This window comes from Aulonocara sp. 'chitande type north' Nkhata Bay, linkage group LG6, assembly GCF_057382095.1.
Source record: "Aulonocara sp. 'chitande type north' Nkhata Bay isolate Kocher_YH1m ecotype deep benthic linkage group LG6, A_spYH_male_GT1.1, whole genome shotgun sequence".
In the NCBI taxonomy this organism is placed as follows: Eukaryota; Metazoa; Chordata; class Actinopteri; order Cichliformes; family Cichlidae; genus Aulonocara; species Aulonocara sp. 'chitande type north' Nkhata Bay.
In genome coordinates, this window is record NC_141349.1 from 13,302,227 (window position 1) to 13,322,002 (window position 19,776).

General features: G+C 44.5%; 1 protein-coding gene across 3 annotated transcripts; it reads left to right on the plus strand.

The window, feature by feature from the left end:
* The first annotated feature begins 1,027 nt into the window (after positions 1-1,027).
* On the plus strand, positions 1,028-19,611 carry LOC147327421 (calmodulin-regulated spectrin-associated protein 3-like). 3 transcript variants are annotated; one of them, XM_086295031.1, is made up of 19 exons: positions 1,028-1,527; positions 5,849-6,126; positions 6,406-6,546; positions 7,376-7,462; positions 7,626-7,661; positions 8,173-8,220; positions 9,162-9,300; positions 9,657-9,796; positions 11,608-11,701; positions 11,798-11,849; positions 12,077-12,138; positions 12,237-12,267; positions 12,443-14,864; positions 14,943-15,064; positions 15,206-15,492; positions 15,579-15,678; positions 16,244-16,353; positions 16,480-16,598; positions 17,111-19,611. In XM_086295031.1, the coding sequence occupies exons 1-19, from the start codon at positions 1,392-1,394 to the stop codon at positions 17,435-17,437; spliced, it is 4,731 nt and encodes a 1,576-aa protein (XP_086151157.1). In that variant the 5' UTR covers positions 1,028-1,391; the 3' UTR covers positions 17,438-19,611. The 3 variants fall into 3 exon arrangements, with proteins under 3 accessions (XP_086151157.1, XP_086151159.1, XP_086151158.1); XM_086295033.1 differs by having other exon boundaries at positions 12,545-14,864; XM_086295032.1 differs by lacking the exon at positions 8,173-8,220 and having other exon boundaries at positions 1,029-1,527.
* The last annotated feature ends 165 nt before the right edge of the window (positions 19,612-19,776 follow it).

The window sequence follows — 19,776 nt, forward strand, 5'->3', positions numbered from 1 at the left end:
TAAATCATTCGCATTCTCACTCTCTCTTGTTCGGCTTTATCCTCTCTGCTCAGAAATCTCAGAGTCACCCAGTTTCATTTCAACCAGATTCCTGATGCAGTTTGCAGGTTTCTGGGCATGATGTTTGCTCACACGAGATCTAGCTCCTGCAGTTTCTTACACAGTGCAAAAGCTTTCTAAAACATTCAAGCTTAAACGGTTTTCTTGTGTTTCCTGGATGCCGCAAGAGAAATGCTTCCATAAAACGAAGATTCTTTGAGATTTTGTGTGTTAAGACTTAAGCTGTGCTGCAGCATGGCTTTTTTAGCAGCACATTGCTGATGTTTTGATTGTCAGGGTGGTTTCCTGTTTCCTGAGTTTGTAACACCTAACACTGGTTATATTCGCTAAAATGTTTTGGTTGTCTAAATTCATAGGGTGCCGAGCTGGCACTGAATGAATTTCAGCATTTTCTTCTGTCTGCAGGCAGCTGTTTCATAATTTGTGGTCATGCAAACCTTCAACCTCCAAGGGCCCAACCAGATAAGAGCATCAGACTGTGGTTTTTAGGTTAACTATCACATGGGAGGAAAAACTTATCAATAACAAGACCATGTAAGGGTCTTAGGGTGACAAATCTATGTAAGGTCTAGCCCTCGGTTCACAGGTTCATGGGGGTGTCAGAGTGCTTCAATTTGTTTTTATCATAAAATCTTTTGTTTGTTTCTGTAGTTTGGTTTGGTAAAGCTACTCATTTGTGTGACGCTTGGGTAAAATTTGCAAGAATTTCACGCAAACTTTTCACTTTCTCTTTGAGGTTACTGCGTTAGAATACGGTGTGAAAATGAACGTGAATAAGGCTGTAACATGACACAATGTGGAACAAACGAAGTGCTGTGAATACTTTCCAGATGTAGTGAGTGATCGTGTGAGTGATCGAGTTGATGCCTTGCTCAAGGGCGCCGCCGTGTGGAGGAAGGAGGCTGTTACTCGCGTTTATGCCGAGTCTACAGGCTGAAAAGTGGCGTCGGGTAATTCCATCAATGTGCTCTTGTGAACCGGAGCGGAGGTTTGTTAGTGCTGTTTGTGCTGCTGCGGAGAGCATCGCCGATCTGAGAAACATCCTCATTGGCTGATTTGTGACGTTTAGGGGGGCGTGGAGCCGGCTTGGTGGCACCAGTGTGACATTTATTTTTTAAAAGAAACAAATCTGTCAGCAGACCACGTTTCTATTATCAACCCTCTGTTTGTGATAACTGATTTATTATCATTCATTTGTTTGTCTTCAGTCTAAATCGCAGAGCCCTCCTCCGTTTCCCCTCCTCCCCCGCCTCCTTCTCCATCCCTCCTCCTCACATTTCCCCGGTGCTGCTGCTGCTGCCTCCGTGTCTTCGGTGCGGTACACCGCAGCCATGGTGGACTCTCCCAGCGCGATGAAGAAGACCTTCTCGGTGCCGGAGATCAAACCGCTGGACCAGTACGACTTCAATCGAGCCAAGATCTGCGCCAGCGTTCGGTGGCTGCTGTCGAAATCCTACGGCTCTGCAGGTACCCTCCAGCCTCTACCCACAGCTGAGGCGCATCTTGGGTGGGGCGCTGTATCCCGCTCCATATGCAGCTCCGAGTCCGTCTAACCCCGCTATCTGCCTTCAAAGGAAAGCCCTTCTCCGCGTCATCCATCATTATCATCCTCTGCCCCGACGATGCTCGTGGTCAACCTGGGCCAGCGTCTCCCCCCTCTATCGGGTGTGCAGTTTCCACAGCGCGTGCAGGTTATCATATTAGCCAATTATTTGACGTGAGCACGAGGCTTGTCAGAAGGAATCTCCTCAGTGGTGCGTGATGCGTGGAGGAACCGGACAACAAAGCCTTTGTCAGAGCCGGGCTCAGTCAGGCCTGTGGAGAGATTTGTAACGACGGGCAAATTTATTTGTTGGGTTTTTTTGTGGATTTGGGAAATGTGTATGTATAGCTCATGCGTGGGCCTGCTCTAAATGGGTCAAGACCGCATAATATTTGTGTCACTGTTACGCACGCACGGTGTGGTGAAGGTGACACAGTGGGGCTGCTAAGACAATGGATGGCTTTCTTGCACCACACGCATTCATTCCCTGAAGAAGTTCTGAATAAACCCGGCACAAGTGCCACCTCCTCCCTGCATTAACAGGCCAAAGAATGCAGAGGGTTTCTGAATGCTGTAAGCAGGTGTAGGTGCAGCATCCTGCTGCGTTAAACCACCTCTCACGAAGACCACGTTGTTTAGATTTTGGTTACACTGTGAAAGAAATGTTAGGTCAGCTTTGGTCTTTGTGCACTTTATGCCTGCTCTGTATCGGATGACATCATGCTGCGTGGCTGGGTCTGCAATCAGCAGTTTTGTCATTTGATCAGACCAACCGACCAAAACAAAACCGTATTTGATTTTGAAGCAGTTCAGTATCCTGCCAGCTGCTATTGCTCTGGTTAGTGTTGTGGCTACCTCCGGCCTCCTGTTAGTATGATAAATGTGACAAGACCCAATCTCACATAATGTGCATGTAGGAAGGTTCAGACTGTGCTGGCTAATGCAGTGATGTCACACAGCAGGCTAACTAAGCAGTAGTAAACCTGCGCATGTAATAATCCAGGTTATCTGCTGCAGTAATGGCTTTAGACAGAATTTCATATCACATTTGTGTCTGGCCTCCCCGTCAGTGCAGGACAGCAGAGAGGAGGAGAGATGAGCTGTAAGCCTCTCAGCAGGGAGGCTTCATTGTTATCCGTCAACTGGAAAATGTCCACTGGGGTGTCTTGTCGAATTTTTAATGGAAGCCCCGAAGAAAATGGCACTAATAAAGCCGCACATGAGATTCATGCACCGGTCACAGTCCTCACACTGACGAGGTTTATTATTCCACCCAAACAGTGGACAGGACCGCAGAGAGCTGTTATCTAATGATTGTGTCACTTTAAAACAAACAGAGACATTATGAAACCAGTTGTATTTTTTTTCTTGGTATCATGTGGTTTCCAAGTCAAGTTAGGTAATAGTCTTCTAGTAAAGACTCCGTGACCTTTATTTAACCAGGAAATGGCCTCACTGAGAGTCAGTCCTCTTTGGCAGGATTGTCCTGTCTGAGCAGGAGTCACGCATCATCAATAAAATATTTCTAACTCACGAGAAGTGACAAACCGAGAGTCACCACATGCGTATGTGTTCACATCAGTTTTAGCTCTGTGTTTGGTCTACACCAACTAGAACTGAACCACCTTCTGTGAGTGCTGGGGATTTAGCAACCATTCAACTTTTTCAGATGCAACCCAAAATAATGTTGACTTAAATTTATGTCCTGAAAGACATTCATAGGTTTCCCTGGTAGTAAGGAAATCATCAATTTCAGCAAATGTAACCCTGAAATGATGAGTGGACTTTAACTCAACATGAATTTAAATTTGTCTAAACAGAGGAACCATTTGAATTCAAGCACATTAGTACCTTCTCTCAGTTTTCAAGCTTATATGTTACAAATTCCCATTTTAACTCGTGGAATATTCTGCTTTTCTTTGATAGAACAGGATGTTTTTCATGTTCTGGGATAATGGTTGCACAAGGAAACAATCTGAAGAGTCTGAAGAGTCTGAGATTGGCTCTGGAAATCTATCCTGGACATTGTTCATTGTTTTTAGAATGATTAGCAGGTCAATCCATGGAGAAAATAATCCATATCTGCTTCCCTAAACACGTGTTTGCACTGTGGTAGAAAGATTTAAATGGATAGCTCCACAGTCCTGTTTGTAATGTTCCCTACTCTGCAGTCCAGTCTCATTGCCTCAGCTGTGATTGGGACAAATGGCCACTTTCCATTTTCATCGTTCCCATAGTGACCGAAGTCCTGTTTCCTCCCAGCTCTCTTTACAGAGTCTGAAAGGCAAAGGGGTCCAACCCCAAAAACAGTGCGCGTGTGTCACACTGCACTGCAGTGTGTGCTCAGTGTAATCGATGTGCTCGTCAAATCTTTTGTCTCCTCTCCTCAGAGAAATGGGCCACAGCATAGGAAGGAGGAGTTTCAGTTACATAAGTAAGCCTTACGACAGTGGAGAGTAGTTGTGGCGCTCATTGCGGGTCACTCTGAAAATGTGTGTGGACGGATCAAGAAGTGAGGGGGTAGAAAATAATGGCAGAGACTTAAAGAGATCAGGGACTGACTGCAGAGTGAACGGAAGTCATGCGAGCTCTGAGAGTTCCTTCAAATCTACTCCAGTCTTCCAGATCATGCCAAGTTGGAATATGGGTCAGTCAGGGAATTGTGTGTTTTTGTGGTCACAGTGTGTATGTGTCTATGAACTGACCAACTCCTAGCGGACTGGACATGTTCACAAACACACACTCTCTTGTCTGGGTAACCTAGCTGAGCTGTACATGAAGATGATGACATTATTGCCTCCTGCAGTCAGATTCTGTAGCTTTCCGTCACAGATTTCCATTGTGGGAATACGTCTTCAGTGTGTTCCATAAGTTATTTATATTTTTCCACAGTTTATGTGACAAGGCTGGCTGCAAACAGCCTGTGTGACTGCTGCGGCCTTTATTTTACATTGGGCAGTGTTTTCATAAAGCCTTTCTCTGCATCAGAATTCCATCTGGCAGTTTTTACCGTTCCCAGAGCACAGCACAGGAAAGCTCAGTGTTTTCTCCTCATATATATCGGCTCACATGCACCTAAGAGATGTAGCTCTTGTTTAAAGTGGACAAGTTCTTATTCTCAATGATCTCGGCTTGGAGATAATAGATGAGTGTACAGCTTGCACCATTCAGTGACCGTCCTTTGAATTTCTAAACACAGTTGTATCTTTTGCATCTAGCGTCGTTTCTTTAAGCATAAGCATTGTTGCAGATCAGGTACACCCTTTCATGGAAACGGCATTCCCTGTTGGCTGTGGCCTCTTTCAGCAGGATCTATATGTTGTTGACAACAACATGGTGCCAGATACCACAGCACACCTTCAGTGGTCCATGCCTCAAAAGGTCGGGGCTGTTTTTCCAGCAAAAGGGGAACAACACCTTATTGGACACGTGGTCATGATGTAATGCCTGATCGGTGTGTAAAGAGGAGCTAGAAGTTGGTGCTTTAATCTCAAACCTCTTTTTCAAAAGCTGCTACTGGTCAAACTGGCAGTTAAAAATATTTCATAAAGAATTTTTCTCTTTACCTTTGCATGCTAGCAGCATCCATTAAGCTAATATGCTAATTGTAAGAAGATTTAAGGTCAGATTTACTGAACAGGCCAAAATAGCGTGGAAGTCAAATCTCAAATACGTTTTTTTCTATGCTTTTTAACTAGCTTTCATACTCCATTGGATGTATCAGCAAAGAACTTCGGGTTAGTATCTTGCCCAAGGATATTTGGCATGCAGACTGAAGGGAGCCAGGGATCAAACTACCAACCTTCCAATCAGCAGATGACCTGCTCTACCTCCTTAGCTACAGCTACCTTGTAATAGGTGTGATTCAGTGTTAAATATCTGTACAATTAAGAATATCTGCTTGATTTAAATAGTCCCTTCTCTATATTTTGTGCCTTGAAAGAGTAACTTCCAGAATCACAAATGCGACAGGGTCAGTTGCAAAAAGCTCTACGTTCCCACCTCTTGTCACTGTGCTCTCTTAGTAAATTCCAACAAAAACCCAGTTTGTGATGGAACAGTGTGTTAGTAAATCTGGCCTGTGAAGTGAGCTCTGACCACCATGTGAATGAGAGCGAGGCAGGTGATCCACTGTGGTGACCCCTAAAGAGAGCAGCCAACAGGAGAAGACCTGTTGGCTGCTAATATTTGCTAATATGGACTCTTCTTCCAAAAACCAAAGTGAGAATGTCCTTTTCTTTTCAGAGAACGTTCCGGTGGAGTTGCGCGATCCGCTCTATAAGGACCAGTATGAACAAGAGCACCTCAAGCCGGCTGTCTCCAAGCTGCTTCTCTCCCCGGAGATCTACTGCAGAGCTCAGGCACTGCTTGCCCAGGCACACGGGGTCTCTCAGCCAGCATCGCAGGGGTCTCCAGCTGATAACTCTGCCCTCCTGCAGTTCCTCATTAAGAAAGGTTTCGCTCCGAAGGTCCAGGATGCCGATGTCACAGAGGAGGACCTTAGCAGTAGCCCTATTAAAACGGTGTGTGTTGTGTATTTGTATGATGGCGTATTTTCTACTTTAAATTCAACCTGCAAGTGGTTGAATGCTTTCAGCATCTCAGGTAGCATTTGAATAGTCACTTAAATACAATTTAAAAACATTTTTTATAGGAGGTTTCCAATGTAAGATTGGATCATTTACAGGAAGGAAAAGAGTCAGATCTTCAGACTGGCCTTTCCAACTGTGCCAACATTTCAGTCTCAGTCATACCAGCTACTCAGGTGCTTAAATGGTCCTTCTTCTCCCTGATTGGTGCAGAAAGCCCACCTCGCCCTTATTGACTCGCTGATGTCACTGGCTACCAAAGAGACGGTGGGTCAGGTGAAAATGGCGGTGGAGGCGGAGCAGATGGGTGTTGGAGCGCCGTGGGAGAATGGACTGCTCTTCTGGGTCAACAGGGTGAGAACACAACATCGGTGATTTCTGCTGGTCTCAGCAGATTCAACTTCTGTCCCAGTTCATGGTTTTTATTGGTTTAAAGCCTTAGATTAAGTTATCACACATAACACAACATCACTGACAGGACTAGTCATGAGAATCTGAATGCTGAAATACCACAGACTCTGCATTGTCTCCAGTGGCAACCTGAGGTTAGCTCCAAAAGCGAATCAATCCACACCGACTGTTAAAATGTCCAGCTTTACAACAAAAATAAACACGTTTACAACCTGACACAAAGAAGCGTTGGTCTTTGTAGCAGAGAAGACATAAAAAAACCTCACTAGATGAAATTGTATTGAGATTCAAAGTTATGCAGATTTACATGACCATTTCATCCTCAGATGGATGCTGTCAAGAGACGGACATAACTACTATGATGACAACCACTGGTTTCTACTGGTTTAAAGCATCACTATTTCCACAATCACTGAATGGTGTTTTGATTCTGGGCGTGACAAGAGAGGGGAGGACGACGTGTCAATCACATGTTGTTAGCCTGTGAACGTATCTTGGATAATTGTTGTTTCTGACTCGTGGAATGAACGAATCTTGTAAAATGGGCAGACTTGTTTACAGTCCATGATGTCCCCCATCTCTCACGCCATGACAGCTGGGATAGTGAAACTTGCTAATTAAGCTAAAGAAATTATCATTATAATTTCATTATCAGCTAATGCTAGCACGTTAGCTAGCATTGGCTAAGAAACATTTTATTTCTTGTGATAAAACATTGTAACTTTGAAATCATGTGAGTTCTACTGTAATAGTGTTTGTCTTACATTTGCAGTTGAACCAGAAGCTAAGAGAAAGCACAGAAGAAGAAGAGCCGCCTAAGTCACAGAATTGCACAGACTTGCAGCCTGTTCAGGACTCGGTAAAATACCGCCAACAAACACATAAATACTCACATGCTTGATGACTTGTAATAAAGCATGTATGTGCCTCATTGCTATGTTGCTGCAGCTTCAAACATTGACCTTGCCCTTCTTCTGTTTTCTCCCCTCGGTTTGTTTCTGTCACTCCTTGATCTCTGGCAGTGTCAGTCCACCCGGTGGTACTGGAAACTAGTCCCCGTAAGTGTACTCTTCTCTTCTCTGTTGTCCTCTTTGTCTGTCCATCTGCTACGGCTGACATTATTGTGCCTGCTGGAAATGCCCACACATACCTTTTACCTGTCTCCTCATAAAAAGTGTCCAGTAGACTTATCTTAATACCAGCTGACCGATCTGTTGCCCCATTATGTCCCGAAACTCCTTATTATTGTCAACTGATGCTGTTTTGGACACTGGGTGTTTCTGACGTTGCTACATTCAGTCATCAGTTTCATCTCAAAATGAGCCAGATTTTTAGAGGCGAGGTGGAGGAGGAGTTGCTGAAGAAGGAGGCGACAGAGGTGAAGTGACCTTTATTAAGTGGTTATTAAAAGACATCTGTGCTCCCTTGGTTTGTCCCCTTCCTCTCCTCCTCCTCCATCGCTCTGTCCTCTCCCCCCTGAGCAGACGTTTTTTGGTGTGGCGGTTCCCATGATGAGCGGCCCCCTTGTCATTTATGCTTGTTTCCCTCTCTCTGCCATCCCCCATCCAGCATGCTATCGCTTTTTGTTTGAAGGAGTCGGGGAATAAGCCGCCAGTGGTAACGTATAACACCTCGCTCTTCTCTCACCCTCTCCCCCCACCCCCGCTTCCCGTACCATTGCACTCGACTGACCGACAAACCGACCAATCGCCACACCTCACCTACCACGCTGTCGACCAGTGACTGACCGTACAGCTGACTGCGAGCTAACCACCACTCCAACCTCGAGGCTGGATGGATCACTTTAAAACTCATTAGCCTTTAACACAACTTCTCCATAGTTATCGTTGTGTGTTACAGAGCCTTGTTATAGGAGGCACGGCGCCACTGCGTGCTACCCTTTGAAGCTGAACGCGCCTTCTTTGTCCTGCTCCAACAAGGCTGTGGAACAGTCAGCTTACGTTACAGATGCCTTGTTTTTGGGTTTGTTTATCTCATGTGGACGTCAAAGACTGATGCGGCATCTGAGCTGCGAGACTCACCTTTTCTTTCTCTTCTTTTACTTTTTTCATTTAATCAATGCCAATTAGAAGCAAAGGCTCACAGTGTCATCAGTGCCCATTACCACTGCATGGACACCGAAAAACAAACATCCTCCTTTTCACGTCTTTCTTTCAGTCTTTTTTCTTTGTTTGCAATGTCCCTTTTTAATTGTTGCACTGCACCTTCTGGTTGCTGTGTCTATATGTGTACAAACTTGAGGCATCATTGGTCTTGTGCTTTGTTTCTATGGGCTTTTCTTCTCTTTGCAGTTTTTCCTGGCGTTTGGCTGGCTTCACACTTTAAGTCAATGCTTTTGTTTCTTGTCTGACGGAAACACAACGCTGGCTGATTTTATATTTCCTTTGCTACTTCTGAGTCTCTCTCTGAATCCCTTTAAAAACAACCCGTTTCCCTGCCTGTATACTCTTAGTCTCACTTATTTTATTTTTTTTGCAAAACGTTCTTTTTCCCCCCTATGTCAATTTTCTTCTCCTTCCCTCTCTTTTCTTATCCAGATCCGCTATAGGAAGGACAAAGTGCAGTCTAAGTTGACTCCCACTTTCCCTCTGGTTTCTGCGGTCAAAGATCTGTCTAACGGCTGCGCAATAGCTGCTGTGCTGCACTATTACTGCCCCAGCTTGCTGCCTCTAGAGGGTACACGTTAACTCAGACACTAACACACATTCATAGATGTGCATAGATGTACAGATAGGATGATGAAATATTTATATTTAGTTAATGTGCGCTTCAAAATACTCAACAGCTTAAGTGATAGGGCTGTAATTTAAAATACAATTTCCTGTAAATGTTGCTTGTTAATGCATTTCGTGTAACTTTTAGTACATCAGTATAGTCACAAAACCCAATAGTGCCTCTCATGTTCTCTATTTAGATTTTGCCTTTAAAAAAAGCATCTTTTATCTTGATTTGAAGCAAATATATTTAAAGTTCTTTGCCAAACATCTGGAAGCAGCATTGTTCCATTGTTTTTCATTGTTTACTCCTTCCAGATGTGTGTCTGAAGGATACCATGTCAGTAGCTGACTCTCTCTACAACCTGCAGCTGATCAAAGAGTTCTGTGAGAGCAGCTTGCAGAGCTGCTGCCCCCTTGCTGTGGAGGATATGCTCTACGCGCCACTGACTCTGCATGTAAGCGTCACGGTCTCTGACATTAAACTGTTGTTAGTTAACAGAGAAACTTTGTATGGGTGTTTACTCCTAACTTAATCCTTTCTATAGGCTGAAAAATGTTTGTGGTCTGAATGTAAACCAGTTGGTTTCAATTTAAACCACTAGAGGGCAACAGAAGCCAGCTTTTAGAGCGAAAAGGTATAACATTATGACCACTGACAGGTGAAGTGAATTAAACCGATCGTCTCTTCATCATAGCGTGAGTTGGTGGGATATACTAGAGAGGAAGTAAAGACTTTGGCTTCAAAGTTAATGGGTTAGCAAGAGAAAAATGGGCAAGGGTACAGATTTGAGCGAAGGGCTATATTGTGATGGCTGCATGATTGGGCCATAGCGTCTGCTAAACTTTAAAAAGGGTTTAAAAAGCATCTAAATTCATGTTGGGTGTTTCTAGTCTGCAGTGATCAGTATCTGTCAAAATGTGTAAACCAGCAACAGGGTCATGGGCGGCCAAGGCCACCTGATGCATGTGAAGAGTGAAGGCTGGTCTGTGTGGTCTGATCCAACAGACGAACTATTGTAGGTCAGGTGGTAGAGTGGATCACCTACTAACTGGAAGGTTGTTGGTTCGATCTGCTACAGTCTGCATGCCTAATATCAGATAGAGTAGAAAAGCACTGTATAAGAACCAGTCCATTACGAAATTGCCAAATAACTTTCTGCTGGTTCAATGGCCTGTATTTATATAGCGCTTTTCTAGTCCCTAAGGACCCCAAAGCGCTTTACACAACCTGTCATCCACCCATTCACACACACATTCACACACTGGTGATGGCAGCTACATTGTAGCCACAGCCACCCTGGGGCGCACTGACAGAGGCGAGGCTGCCGGACACTGGCGCCACCGGGCCCTCTGACCACCACCAGTAGGCAACAGGTGAAGTGTCTTGCCCAAGGACACAACGACCAAGACTGTTCAAGCCGGGGCTCGAACCGGCAACCTTCCGATTACAAGGCGAACTCCCAACTCTTAAGCCACAATCGCCCTGATAGAAAGGTGTCAGGGTACAGACTTCATCACAGTTTGTTGTGTATGCGGCTGCATAGCTGCAGACCAGTCAGGGTCGCTGTCCACCACTGAGAGCACCAACAATGAACACATGAACATCAGAACTGGACCATGGAGCAATGGTAGAATATGGCTTGGTCTGATGAATCACGTTTTCTTTTATATCAAGTGGATGATGGTGTGTGAGGGAAGAAGCCAAGCCGGCAGAGGCAACGTGATGCTTTGAGCAACGTTCTGCTGGGAAACCTTTGGTCCTAACATCCATGTGGATGTTACTTTGACTCGTACCAGGTACCTAAGCATTGTAGCATGACATTACCTGATGGCCTGTCACAAAAATGATTCAGGAATGGCTGGAGGCACACAGCAGTGAGTTTGAGGTGTTGACTTGGCCTCCAAATTCCCCAGATCTCAGTCCAATCAAGCTCCTGTGGGATGTGCTGGACAAACAAGTCTGATCCATGGAGGCACATTGCAACTTACATGAGTAAAAGGATCTGTTGCTAACATCTTGGTGCAGATACCACAGCTTCAGGGGCCTAGTAGAGTCCGTGCCTCAACAAGTCAGGGCTGTTTTGGCAGCAAAGCGGAACAACACCATACTGGGCAGGTGGTCATAATGTTATGTCTGAAAGGTCTATCTTATCGTTATAGTAATATAGTTATCTTGAATCTGAGGCGTGACATTAAAGCAATGTATTCAGTGCTGATGCTGTCTTCATAATGTCCATATGTCACGCTAACACACTCTTTTCCTCAGCTTAACATCATGAGCTTCATAGCAGAGCTGCTGGAGTGGTTTGAGATCAAGAAACCTGATTTTGTCCAGCCCGTACAGCCCATTGACCTCACAGGTTTGTGACTTCACCACGTTAATAAGAACTTCTTTGCTTTACTGGCTTTGTGCACATTTGTTCACTGACTGTAACACTGCATTCTGTACCTTTCAGATGTCTCAGGGTTAACTGACTGTATTAGTCCCGTCACTGGTAACAGCAACAGGTACCAGCATGCCACACATACAAGTACATATACAAAAAGTGGTTAGAAATATTATTTAAAAAAAGACCAGTCACTAAACCCAAATTACTACAGGGTAGGAAATAACACTCAACTGAAATAAATCTGAATACAGTCAAACAGGATCTAATCAAGCCATTTGTTGAGTCAAACAGATGGGCCACAGACAAAAATTGGCTGTGTTGTGTAACACTGTTGTCCCTTTTCAGCGGTTCTCCTTCTTTCATCTTTAAACAACCATTTGTACCCATCTCCTCTCCAGTTTCACCAGGTAACAGTTACTGGGCACGCATCTTTTATGCCTATTGCTATTTTGCATTTGCGTGCAATTAGCCGTTGTGTGAGACTTATGAGTTATTTTCTTTGCAGAAAACAAAAGCTGGACAAAGAAACAAATCAGGTAGATATCCTTAAACCCTTTATGTGGTTTCTATCGTAAGTGTTGTGTTGCTCTCATATTTTATCTTAATTTTTTTAATCTTCTTACTTTGGCTTCCGTGGACTCTGCTTTTCCATACTTGTTGGTGCAACTCATCCATTTATCCATCATTCCGTTGTCACCCACCTCTCTGCAGTCGTCCTCTGTCAGCAGTGACTTTCAGCATCCCATTTGGCCTGGACAGTGATGTTGACATTGTCATGGGAAACCCAATAGATTCTGTCTTTCGCTCCGTCAGCACTGACAGCCTCGCCACCGCCATCCCGGCAATGACGTCCCCGATGACATCAGCAGGGATGACTCGTGTCCCGTACAGCCCTCCGGAGGATCTCAGCCACCTGGTCAGCGCTTCAGCCCCATCGCAGCGCTCTTCCTGGGGTCCATATGCACACACTGCACAAATGGGAGAGCTGCCGACCATTGAGGAGGCGATGCAGGTCGTCCATAGACCGGGCAGCAAAGACCAGAAGAAGGGAAGGGTACCTGAGAAAGGTGGGAAAGGAGCTTTGGCAGACAGGCCAGAGCCCAGGTTACGTCCTGAAGGAGCTCCAGCAGGTTTCTTTTTGCACTCGCCTGAAGAGGATAATCCCCAGCTCAGCAGCTCTGCTCCGTGTCGCTCCGGAATCCTCTACCGGCCAGTTGGAGGAGAAGTGGGCGGCAATGAAAGGCAAGGAAGGAGAGAAAGCCGGGAGAGGTCAGGACGTTCTGATATGTCACGTGATGACGACTCTGTACTGCGAGATGGCAGCGTCGACTCCTCGGAAGCATCGGACGATATGCCCAGAAACGCCCCGGGTAACATACGACCCAGTAGCGGTCGTCAGGGAAACCACAGCACCAGCAACAGTCCACGCATGACGAGCTTTGCTGAGCGACGAGACAACCGAAGAAGACACCCTGCTGCTACTGGAGAAGAGTCGGCTTCTGCTCAGACTCCAACAACCCCAGCAACTCCAAACACACCCTCCACCCCAGCAGGTGCAGTAGGGTGCCAGGACAGCCCAGGTCCCAGAGGTCCGGAACCTGGCTCTGAGGCCTGGGAACTGGGAGTTCGTCTTGAGGAAAAACGCAAAAGCATCGAAGCTCAAAAAAGACGTATCGAAGCTATTTTTGCCAAGCACAGGCAGCGGCTTGGAAAAACTGCTTTCCTTCAACTGAAAAGAGAGCAAGGAGAAGGAGGAGGTGAGGCAGCGGATGATAATCTGACCCTTGATGAGCGTCTCACTCGCATGGAGGAACAACTGAAACAGGAGGAGGAGAAAGAAAAGCCATCTGTTTCCAATCCTCCGCGGTTAGAGAAACAGGTCACATTCTCTATTGAAAGTAAGAAAGGATCAGAGATAGAAAAAGGAACAGAGAAAGTGGGGGAAGCCGTTTTAGTGGAATACAACGAGGTGGTGCAGAAACTCAGTGAGGCTCTGCAGTCGCTACAGAAGGACATGCAGAAACTTACCGAGCAGCAACAGCAACTCATGAGCAACCAAAGACCCAAAAATATGCTCAGAACAACTCCAAAATCAACAACTAGAAGTAATACCAAAACACCATCCAAAACCCCTCCTCACACTCCAACAAAAACACCACCAAGAACTCCGACAAAAACCCCAACCAGGACTACCAGTAAAGCTTGGGTGATTCCTGCTGGTTCCAATGCTCCATCTGCTTCTTCCCCATCACGCCGGTCTCATCTTGTTTCCTCTTCCACATCACCAAAAACTATTATATCTTCCTCCTGCCCAGCTTCTCGCACTAAGAGTCAGTCCACTCCCCGTAGCCCCAAACACCATCCACGTATCCAACACCAGCCTCACCCACGGCCTTCCGAACTTAAATTCCCTCCGCTCAATCGCGTCTTGACACCAACCCAAACTGTGGACACACTCCCACACCTGCGGCGCGTGTCGCCCAGCAAGTGTCAGGTACAGACCTCTTCTTCCTTCCGTATCGGTGGACCCCGGACTCCGCAGGAGTCTCCCCAGGCTACCCAGCAGCCACAGGCCGCTGAGAGCACCTCGGACACAGGCTCAAGTGAAACACCCACCCAGTTTAGCCTGGAGTTGGAGCAGGAAGACACAGGGGTCATTGGAGGGTTGCCGCAACCCAGGCAAGATCGTCTAAGAGCTGCTGGAGGGAGCAGCTCTGGTGCTCCTTCTGAGTGCTCATTTGAAAGTGAGACTTTGTCCATGTCTGCTGCGTACAGCACAGGAGGTGAAGGAGGAAGAGCCGCGGGTGCGGGAAAGCAATGCAGCCTGATTGAAGTATCATTATCATCTCTTGGGGGACCAGAGGGGGGAAGCGATGAACCAACTGATGAGGGGCAGGAGTTCTCCTCCGATTCCATGAGCGACCACACAGAATCCGCTGTGGAACCTGCAGAACGACTCCCTGCCGAACCTTTGGATCCAATAGAGCGACTAAATTTGGCAATAGAAGACAGCGATGTGCCAAAAGAACAAATTGGATCGAAAGGCGGACATGCAAGAGAGGCGGAGATGTTAGAACCAGGTGAAGAGCAGAACGAAGTGGGAGCCAAAGGAGGAATTGGATTTTTTTTCAAGGTGAGTTCTTGCAAAAGAGAATGGACAAGGAAAAGTGTATTTTGGATGCACATGAATTACATGCTTCTTTGTTTGTAGGACGAGGTTCACAGTGAAGGGGAGATGGCTCAACGTAGAGCGGTACTGTTAGAACGACAGCAGAAGAGAACAGAGGAACTAAAGAAGAGGAGACAGTGGAATGAGCAAGAAAGGGAAATCAGGTAGTGTTTCTATAAATTTGTGAAAGCAACTATACAAAGTAAATCCCCACAGATTTGCTTTTCTTGAATTTGTTGATTAACAAGTCCAAATTTGAGCTGCACGTGTGTAAAATTAACCTAAATTTGTTTGGTTGGGTTTAGACTAGCATCCTCAGAAAAAAAAGCGGCATCACCTTCCAGCACACCTCCTGCAGCCACGACCTCACCTTCTCCTACACCTCCGGCTACTCCAGCTCGCCGTGGAGATTTTACACGGGGGGAGTACGCATGGCGGCAACAACTCAGACTCATGGAGGACCTGGACAAAGTTCTTAAGCAAAAATCGACTAACCAAGGACGAACTTCCACTAAGAAAAGCCGCTCCCGGCCTCGCAGCATGACCAGAGAGGAAACGCAGCTATCTCTGAGTCCCGCCAAGGGAGCGACTGGTAAAGCCAAAATAGTTTCGAAAAAAGTATTTCTACACTATTTGAATGACTGAAATATTTTTATGTTCTACCATTTGCTTCCCCAGGTACTAAGTTGACCAGAGTCTATTCTCACTCCTCACTCAACCTGGCAGCCACAGACGAACCAGGAAACAATGGTGGTGACCCCACAAAGCGACTCCGCAGGTACACTGCTGCATTGTCAGGTCGCAGCAGCACAAGCATAGCTTAAGAAATTGCAGCATTGGTTAGTTGGCCAGGTGTTTGCATCCGAGTGAAATATCAGAAATTCCAGTGATAAAGTTAGAAAGTCAGAAAAAATAGGATTTGTTTTTGTTCTTATTAACTTAAATATTGATACCTACCTTTGAGTTATTTAACTTACTAACTCAAAATTTTCAGAAAAGAAAATTCTGGTTGTGGATTGCAGATTTATTTATAGTTTTTCAATAATTTAGTTTGTTTCTATCCTCTATGTTCAATACATTGCTCCAATCCATCAGGAAGTAGCCGGCATGCTAGAAAATATACTACCTGTACTTCCTGATGCTGGCAAATCTGTTGACATCAATAATGCAACAATTTGTTGTTTTTTCACGAGCGTCTTATAGGGCAGTTTATCAACACAGCGAGATTTTAAATACAGTATCAACATTCATATTGATACTAACGATATTTGGATCAATCTGCCTACCTCTGCTGTCTATTATGATGTCATAATGCGACCAGGGCACTCTTGGTTTCTCTGCAGCACCCGCCCTGATTCACCTTCAGGTTGTGTAACACCAAACAGACTGACAAATGGAGAGAAGGACTCGGAGAGTGGTTCAAATGGAACTTCACCTGCCCCAGAATACTCAGGTACAACGTTAAGCAGGTCCAACGCGATCACTCGGTTCCTTTGTACTTGTAAGCAATAGCCAAGTGCTTTCAGCTGTAGTTGGTCTGCAAAAACCAGCGTGTCTGTTTTGTTTTTTTACATTTCAGGTCCAAAACTCTTCAAGGAACCAAGTTTCAAGTCCAATAAATTCATCATTCACAACGCGCTCTCTCGCTGCTGCCTCGCAGGGAAGGTCAACGAGTCTCAAAAAAACAAGATTGTTGAGGTAGAGGACTCATTTTACTTCACTTTTAATCAAGCTCATTGTGAATTCTGCTATTTCTGTAACTGTAGGCGCCATATTTATTAAAATCACCCATAATCCTTCACGTCCTTTTTTGAAGCATAAACATTGTGCTGTTTTTTACATTTTACTTTACTAACACAAACATTTTCATTATGGTGATCTGGTTTTGAAGCCTTAACAAAATAAATCTGCTTTTCATTCACATATAGAGAGTAGAATAACAGAATTATCTCCTGAAGCTGAATATCAGTAGCTCAGTGACTTACTGAGGTTGCTACACTGAGGTGAGAAGAAATGACACTTTATTAATTCTGTTAGTGGTGGCAGGCCATAAATAATGCATTTTAAAGGTAGGAGCGAGGGCCGTGTAAAATCTGACCGATGTCTGTGATCAGCCCCCGGGCCAGACTTTAGACATGCCTGGTGTAGACCATACTCACAGATGCAACATGTGCTTACTGCATCTTTTATTCATGTTTTTCCAACTTCAGGAAATGGAGAAGAGTCCTGCCAACCACTTCCTCATCCTCTTCCGCGATTCCAGCTGCCAGTTTCGAGGCGTTTACACCATGAACCCTGACACCCAGGAGCTTGCGCGATTGGCTGGGGTGGGCCCACGGACGGTTAGCTCCATTCAGGTGGAGTCCATCTACAAATACAGCTCAGACAGGAAGCAGTTTAGTGCCATCCCCTCTAAAACGATGGGCATGAGCGTGGACGCCTTCACCATCCCCAGCCATCTCTGGCAAGGAGGAGGAGCGGGAGGTGGAGGAAGCAGGAGAGCAAGTGTTACTAAGAAGGCTGTCACTTCCAAGTGAGATCCAGTACACACAGTGGCACATGGATGATGAAAACACTCTAAATACACTGTAATTACAGTCAAACTGAAGTGAAACACGAAAAACATACGTGCACACTGACAGGCCTGTAAAAAACACCTTACCTCTGTTGGCCTCAGATTTTACAAGAAATAGGAAAAAAGAAATTGGAGCGATTTGTACTCCCCTTCATGTGCACGAAAGTGTCAACAGCACAACTTTGAGACAGGAGCAGCACACTGACACAGAGGAAGGTTTTGTAATTACTCAAGGATTAGTTACTTTTAAAAAGTCTCCTTACGTACACTTTCATTGTTTGAAAATACAAACATGTTTTTTTCTTTTGAAAGAAAATAGTTGTTTCCTGAAAAACTTCATGAAATTACCGATTGCTAGCCAGTCCTCCCCTTAAGTAAAACACCAGTTTTTTACACAAAGCCAAACGACAGAGAAAATGCCTTCACGTCAGAGTGTCTGACGGGACCTTCGTTGTGTATGACGTTAATTCTACCAGTAACTCTTAGTGGGTGGATAAAGCACATTTGTTTTGCAAGATGAAAGATAGCCATAACCATGTGATACATATAGCAGAGGCGAGCTTTTTCTTTTGGACATCTGTAAATGTGTAGCGGTTCTCAGAGATGATTACCACAGCATGAATGGTTATTTACTGTACGTGGTATAAGCTTATTTCAAAATAAGATCACAGTGGAAACTTGTGGTTTTGATGAAACTATATTGATGGTATGTGAGCATTAGATGCCAATTTAAACAACTTTTGTATACTTGGACTTATCAAATCTTGAGAATGACGTGTCATAAACAAGCTTATGTCTAGAAGTACCTGAATTGTTGTGCTCTTGGGAAGAGATTGATACAGACTGGAGTTCCAAGCGTTGCCATCTTTGTATTCCCTAATGAATCTTTCATTAAAATAAAGAAAATCTTTCACATTTGTGAAACTAACAATAAACTGGAGACCATTTTGCAACTAGATCACATCAGCTGCCACACATTCTGACACCCAACGCATAAAGAAATGCATAAAGCCTAAATAACAAAAAAATGAAATTGCTTACAAATCGTGGGTTGCATTGCATAAGCTCATCTATAAATTATGCTCTTTGAACTGTGTTGGAAGCAAAATATTTTCTAGGTTGATGTAGACCTTGAACTTCTCAACAGTTCAGAGCCTCTGTCATATTTTCTGTTCTTTTCTATTCTATTCTATTCTTTCTTTATTTTTTGTTTCATAATGTGGCAGGTCTGGACTGCAGGCAGGCCAGCTAAGCCACCTGAACTTCTACCGTGGAGCCATGCTTTATTAATGCAATCGGACCACTCTTTGACTGAGAAACTCTAAGGTCTTTCTTGAAAATGGGGAAAAGGTCTGTATATATCATTCAGCTTTAATGGAGCCCACACAGATGTGTCCCATTTCTTTTGTTTAAAAAAAAAAACAACAACAAAAATTTCCCAGTATTAATTTAAAAATAAACATTTTTTAAACCCCATTTTAAATATTTGATGCTTAATAAAATAAAACAAGTGTAAGGCCGGTGGCCAGACCACACCACACTTCATTTTCCTTGTCCCTCCATAGTTAACACAATTACATGGACATTAGAAGACAGAAACCTGGTCAGTGACTCAGGGAAACGATTGAACACTGCGAGAATGAACATAGCAGAGCAATTTTGCTACATAGCAAAGAAACAACAGTGAAACGCACTATTTGCAAGATGACACCGTTGCTTTAAATATTTACCTGCTGTTCATAATATTAAAGAAGGAACTCGTGTCTTGTTTTATGAGAAGGACAAGTGAATTACCTTTTGCTGGTTTTACACCACACGTGGTCTGTCATATTCAAAGATGGCCAGCAGTCATTTCATTATAATGACACACCTTCTGCAGTAGAAACTTCCCATTGCAGCAAAAAAGGAAAATCTCTATACAGTTGATGAATGTCACAGGGCAGTATGTTTAAGCACCAAAACACCTAAAAAGATTCATTAGGGATTCAAAAGCATTTGTTAAGGTGAAGTCAGAATGGACTGAATGTTACTGAAACGGTTCTCTGCTCTTGGTTGAGTGCACACAGTGAAACTGGTCTCTTTCAAACCAGCATACATGTATGAAATAACAAACTGGAATAAACTCCACTGATCAAACTTTTCATTGTTGTCGTTTCTCACACTTACAGCATGTGACCTCATCTTACTGAGAAGACAAGATCATTTCATATAACTGACGTAAAGTCGCTTATTGGCTCTTTTAGAGCCTCGCTATTGGCTAGGCCAGCCATTAGCAACCTTCAGCTTCAAAAGCGCTGTTGT